The following is a 5,679-nucleotide window of genomic DNA, read 5'->3' on the forward strand; positions in this document are numbered from 1 at the left end:
ATTAAACTCCCTTGTCCCATCAGAGCAGATCACGTCAGAGCTGCACCTACTGGCTGCTCAGACTGACCGGACCCTGCCTGCCTGCCTGCCTGCCTGCCTGCCTGCCTGCCTGCCTGCCTGCCTGCTCAGTGCTGTAGTGGACAATAAGGTGGTGGATGTACCATTATTCTGGCAAACCCTTTATGGTTCTGATAAAAGGGAGACTGATACATGATCACTCTGTATTTTGCAGAGAATGAGTGATCACTCCACTCGTGCTGTCAGCCACTACCCCAGCCCAGCTCTGCTCCTCACAAGCTGCTGACAGATATCTGAGCAGCAGGTCAAGCCTGAGTTGGTGCAGAGGTTCAAGATTCCACAGGTGTTGGCTCATGAACGGGGCTGTCTTTGAGAGCTGAGGGCATGTCTGGCAATGAGAAGTATAAAACCTGAGACTGGGTTGACAATCAGGGAGTGCGAAGAAGGTGGAACAGCCGTGAAGTGCAGTTAACCACAGACAGGCCCTGTTTTTCTTTCATTTCTCTTCAGAGAACCAGAAGAAACACATTCGCTGCCGCCACCATGAGCCGCAGCCCGGAGAGGATCTCATCCTACCGCCGTCACTTTGAGGACAGCAGCAGCTCGTCCTACCAGGTCAGGGTGTCCAGCCCATCCCCCACCAGGAGAGATGCCCGTCATGTCTCCGCTGGCTACTCCTGCAGACCAGGGGCCGGCAGCATGCGTGTGGAGTCAGTGGGACGAAGAACCGTCTCAGCTGCACGCAGGACTCGCATGATTGGAGGAGGGTGAGCTCTGTCAGTTACAGTGCCTATATATGGGCAGATGTAGAGCTATACAGTTAGACCATTAAGTGATGGGGTTGTAAATTTCACATTTTCTCATGATATGCTCTCGACTCCTCCATCAAAGTTACTGATTGTGACTCAACTGAATTTTCAGTGTGAGTGCAGGAGCCATGGTATGTGTTGGGCCGAGTGGAGAACCGGCTATAGATCTGGATGTGGCTGCAGCACAGAACCAAGAGTTCCTGAACACCCGAACCAGTGAAAGACAAGAAATGGTCGTCCTCAATGACAGACTGGCTGTGTACATTGACAAGGTAAAACAGCGTTCTAACTAGCCGCATTTCATGTCTCAATCAGTGGCGATAAACAGATTTGGCAGGCCTGGCTAAAAATGCCTTTCATTGAAAAATGGGAGCATATTGCTCTCATCTTTGTGAGCACGTGGACGGGAAACATGTTGTGGTGTCTGCTTTGGGCTCACTTTACATCACAGTGTTTTTTGTGTGCTTACAGGTTCGATTACTTGAGCAGCAGAATAAGCTATTGGAAGCAGAGATCGAGGCCTACCAGAACCGCTTTGAGAAGCCAACGGGTCTGCGGCTCTTATATGAGGAACAGCTGAAGGAGCTGAAAAAGATCGCTGACCAGATGAGAGTTCAGCGGGTGAGACAGAATTTTCCAAGCTGCACATCCCTTCTGTGTCTTTTTTTACATTTCAGACGCTCAATAGACCATAAATATAGAAATCCTTGTTTCCGGCGAGGTTTACACCTCACTGAGCTGTAGGGGATCCATCCAAGCAACGATACAAGACGTCAACTTGGTGTTTTCAAGGTTCCTTACCTGGTAACAGGCTTATTTCTGGCAGGCAAATGGAGAGGTGCCTGAGCGTGTTAAGGTGTCATGGAGTACAGCTGTCTTCAGTTATGATTTATGCACAGATGACATGACTTGATTATGCATTCGCAGACATGCACGCACGCACGCACACACACACACGAATGAAGGTAAAATATAAAATGCAAAAGAGGCTGATTTTGCACACACCCTTGCACACACCTCTAAATGTAATAGACGACAGTATTACTTCTGGCATCTTGGTTTTCAGGACATCTCCTTGGCGGCTAAGGAGTCCACAGCTGCTCAACTGGAGGCAATCAAAATCAAGTATGAGGAGGCAGTGGAGCTGAGGAAGAAAGCTGAGTTAGACATTGAAATCTTCCGTCCAGTAGGTTACCTTTAACTAGCCAGTATCTTCATCATCAAATTAATTTACAGTCCCAAACCATCATGATACCAATGATGTGTGCTCTTCAGGATGTTGACAAAGCCACCTCCTCACGCATTGCCTTGGAGAAGAGGATGGAGCAGCTGGAAGTTGAAATTGAATTCCTAAAACGGGTCCATCAACAGGTGGATAGCATAGCTTCATATGAGCTTCACATTTTTAAGTTGCTTTTCATTTTCGTGATTACTAAATATTTATTTTCTTCTAGGAAATTGAGGAGCTCATGAAACAGATCTACGCAGCTCACGCCACAGCCCAGAGTGCGTTCACCCTACCAGACCTGGCTGCTGCTTTGAAACAAATCCAAACCCAGTATGACGACATCGCAGCAAAGAATCTCCAGGTAAAATAATCACACATCAGCACAGTCTGCAGTCAAATCCTCTGAGTTACAAATTAAATTTATGGAAAATTTCTATGCCTTATTTTTAGGAGATGGATTCGTGGTATAAAAACAAGTTTGAAGATATAACCAGTAAGACATCGAGGCATGTGGATAAAATTCGAAGCGTTAGAGAAGAAATAGCAGGTGCCAAAAAGGATGTGAGTATCAAACGTGACAATAATGAATGAGAATAGATTGACAGTTTATATTAAGTGACTATAATCATGGATAAATTTCTCCAGATTCAAAGCAAAGAACGTGACTTGGATGCCCTGAGGACCAGGAATGAGGGCCTTGAGGCTCAGATCCGAGAGATGCAAGAAAAGTACAAGAAGGAGCTGGAAGACTTGCAGGTAAAGATAGGCTCATGTTGTCCCAGTGGACACACCTGGTCAACTGTGAACATACACACTTACTTTCATGGATGCAGACACAAAACCACCACAATAATTCATTCACACATTCATTAACCTAATAGGCTCGGATTGAGACCCTGCAGCTTGAGCTGAAATCCACCAAGGAGAAAATTGCGCTGCACCTGCGCGAATACCAGGACCTCCTGAATATCAAGATGTCTCTGGAGATTGAGATTACAACATACAGGTGAAGGAGACATACTTTACAAATGGATTTAGTGTCATGATATATGTTTAAATAAATTTAAACTGAAGTTATGACCCTTTTAAATCTTTGCTTTTTCTCACAGAAAACTTATTGAAGGAGAGGACCTGAGGCTCTCTGGAATGGTGCAAACCCTGTCTCTTGCCAGCTGTAGCATGAGCGCCATTGGTGCTGGGATGAGCTTCAGTGGAGGAGGCATGGGTGGTGTTGGTGGAACGGGGGGTGGGATGATTGGAGGTAGTAGTGGAGGTGTTGGAGGCTTAGGGAGTGGAGTGGGAATGGGTGGGGGCATGGGTGCAGGAGGCGGCATGGGATCTGGTCCAGGCAGTGGTGCTGGAGGCATGGGTGAAAAAATGGGTCCTGCTGGTAGGGCAGGTGGGGTAGACATGCATGGTCATGGATTGGGAGCTGGGGATGTAGGAGCTGGTGCTGGTGGGCTGGGTGTTGGAGGCGTTGGTGCTGATGCTGGCACTGGTGCCGGAGGTTTGGGTACTGGGGCTGGAGGTTTGGGAACTGGTGCTGGGGGTGTGGGTGCCGCAGGTTTGGGTACCGGTGCTGGAGGTGTGGGTGCTGGAGGTTTGGGCACTGGTGCTGGAGGTGTGGGTGCTGGAGGTTTGGGCACTGGTGCCGGAGGTGTGGATGCCGGAGGTTTGGGTACCGGTGCTGGAGGTGTGGGTGGTGTTGGAATGGGTGCAGGCGGTGGCACCGTGGGTTCAGGTGGCATGGGCAGCACTGGCATGGGGCTCAGTGGAGGAAATGGCGGCATTGGTGGAGGGATGGGTAATGGAATTGCTGGAGGCATAGCAGATGGAGGTAAAAATGGTGGAATGGGTCCTGCTGGAATGAGTGGCGGAATTGGCAGTGGAAGAACTGAGGGTGTGGGAGGAGGTGATGCAGGTGTCGCACTATCAGGCGTTGGTGGAATGGAGAAGATTGGTGGAGGAACGGGTGACACCGGTGGTGCCGGGATGAGATATGGATCTGATGGATATGATGTCAACAATGACGCCTACGCAGAGCAGGCTGTCGAGCTGACAGAGAGAAGGACAGTACTCATCAGGTAAAGGTACCAACTTTTCTATTTCTTTTAAACATAGTTTCTTTTATTATGGCACAAAAACTCAGAAACTAAAATCAGACATGCCCTTGACTAAGAAAGAATGACTTAAAGTATGTTAATTTATTTTATGAAAAGGCAAGCATAGCTGCTTAGAGGTCCAGCCCTTTTAACAGTTGTAACAAGCTTCCTTTAGTTATTTCATCCCTTTCCATTTTTTTCCCTCTCCCACAGAACAGTCAAAAATGAGGATGACGTGCTAGAGATGGACCACCAGGAACAAACCTACACCATCTCTGGTGCAGCCGATGACTCTGATGACGACTGAGCAGCACGAATTCCCAAGTGACCTCCTCTCGCCCTTAAATCTCCACGCCCCTCTGAGCTTTGCACTGACCAAAACCCATGTCTGGACACTGACCTTCGCCCTTTGCCCCGGACAAGACGGACCATGAATGACCCTTTGCTACAGAGTGAAACCTTACCCTCATAGGATTTGAATGTGCTCCACCACTTAACATGGTCTCTACACTTCTGTGTGCCTTACACTCCCCCTTGTTTCTATTTACAGCAAATAAAGCTATTAGCATTCAATTACCTTGTCTATTTTCATTTGATGTCTTTGTCAGTGGTTGTGTATGTATGTATGTATGTTTTTGCTCGGCTTAGAGAGATGGTGCTTATTTTCATAGCTTTGGCTTGAGGGATTAAGAGTGAAAATGAAAAAGGGAAAGGAAGTAGTGAGGGAAATGTAAAACAGAGAGAAAGATAGAGTCACCTGAGGGTCGAGGCAGTCGCCCTGACACATCCTGGAGGGCTGAGGAATCAGTCAGTCAAATTTTATCCTGCAGCGGAGTGACGGCACACAGCCGTTTCCTGTCCTCATTCCATCCACATCCACACCTTTTCCTCCCGCTGCTGATTGGGAGCGATTGGATCTGGCCAGCAGATGCCAAACACACTCAGTGTCCTGCTCAGGGGCTGAGAGCAGAGACATGCAACACACCAATCCTCTGACAGAGACTGCAACAAAAGATAGGAACAGGACCAGTGTTATTATGGCAGCAACAACATTACTGTACCGATATTATTATAATGAGACACCTCTGACCAAAGTCAACTAAAGATGAATATTCTTTCACAGTGGAATTCTTCTACATTACACATAGTGGGATCCTGTAATCTTTTGATTTAGCTGAAGATGGGAATTTGGGAATTATAAGAGTAACAGAATAAAATGCAAATAAATGCAAAAAAGCCTTAAATGTGATTAGACAACATTTTGGACTGGATATGTTGGATTAACACTACTTTCCTGAAATCTTGAAATGCAATAACATCCATAGAAAATCTGCAATATATCTGAAAAACTGAGGTGTTCATTTTTGCAACAAAACAATAAAAATTGATTTAGTCACGTTTTATATAGTCAAATTTATAATCCAAGTAATGGCACAATAAAGAATTAAAAACATCACTGTCGTTGTTGGAGCCAATGCACATCAATTAGACCAACCTCTTGCATTGCTCAGTAAATCATCTC

At 46.7% G+C, this 5,679-nt stretch overlaps 1 protein-coding gene across 1 annotated transcript; it reads left to right on the plus strand.

Moving 5' to 3' along the window:
- Positions 1-561: 561 nt before the first annotated feature.
- Positions 562-4,578, plus strand: LOC139205711 (desmin). The gene is made up of 13 exons (XM_070836001.1): positions 562-785; positions 946-1,099; positions 1,299-1,448; positions 1,894-2,013; positions 2,103-2,198; positions 2,282-2,416; positions 2,506-2,616; positions 2,701-2,811; positions 2,937-3,061; positions 3,165-3,454; positions 3,500-3,796; positions 4,097-4,139; positions 4,371-4,578. The coding sequence occupies exons 1-13, from the start codon at positions 562-564 to the stop codon at positions 4,462-4,464; spliced, it is 1,950 nt and encodes a 649-aa protein (XP_070692102.1). The 3' UTR covers positions 4,465-4,578.
- Positions 4,579-5,679: the final 1,101 nt, after the last annotated feature.

Source organism: Pempheris klunzingeri, chromosome 8 (assembly GCF_042242105.1).
Source record: "Pempheris klunzingeri isolate RE-2024b chromosome 8, fPemKlu1.hap1, whole genome shotgun sequence".
Taxonomy (NCBI): domain Eukaryota; kingdom Metazoa; phylum Chordata; class Actinopteri; order Acropomatiformes; family Pempheridae; genus Pempheris; species Pempheris klunzingeri.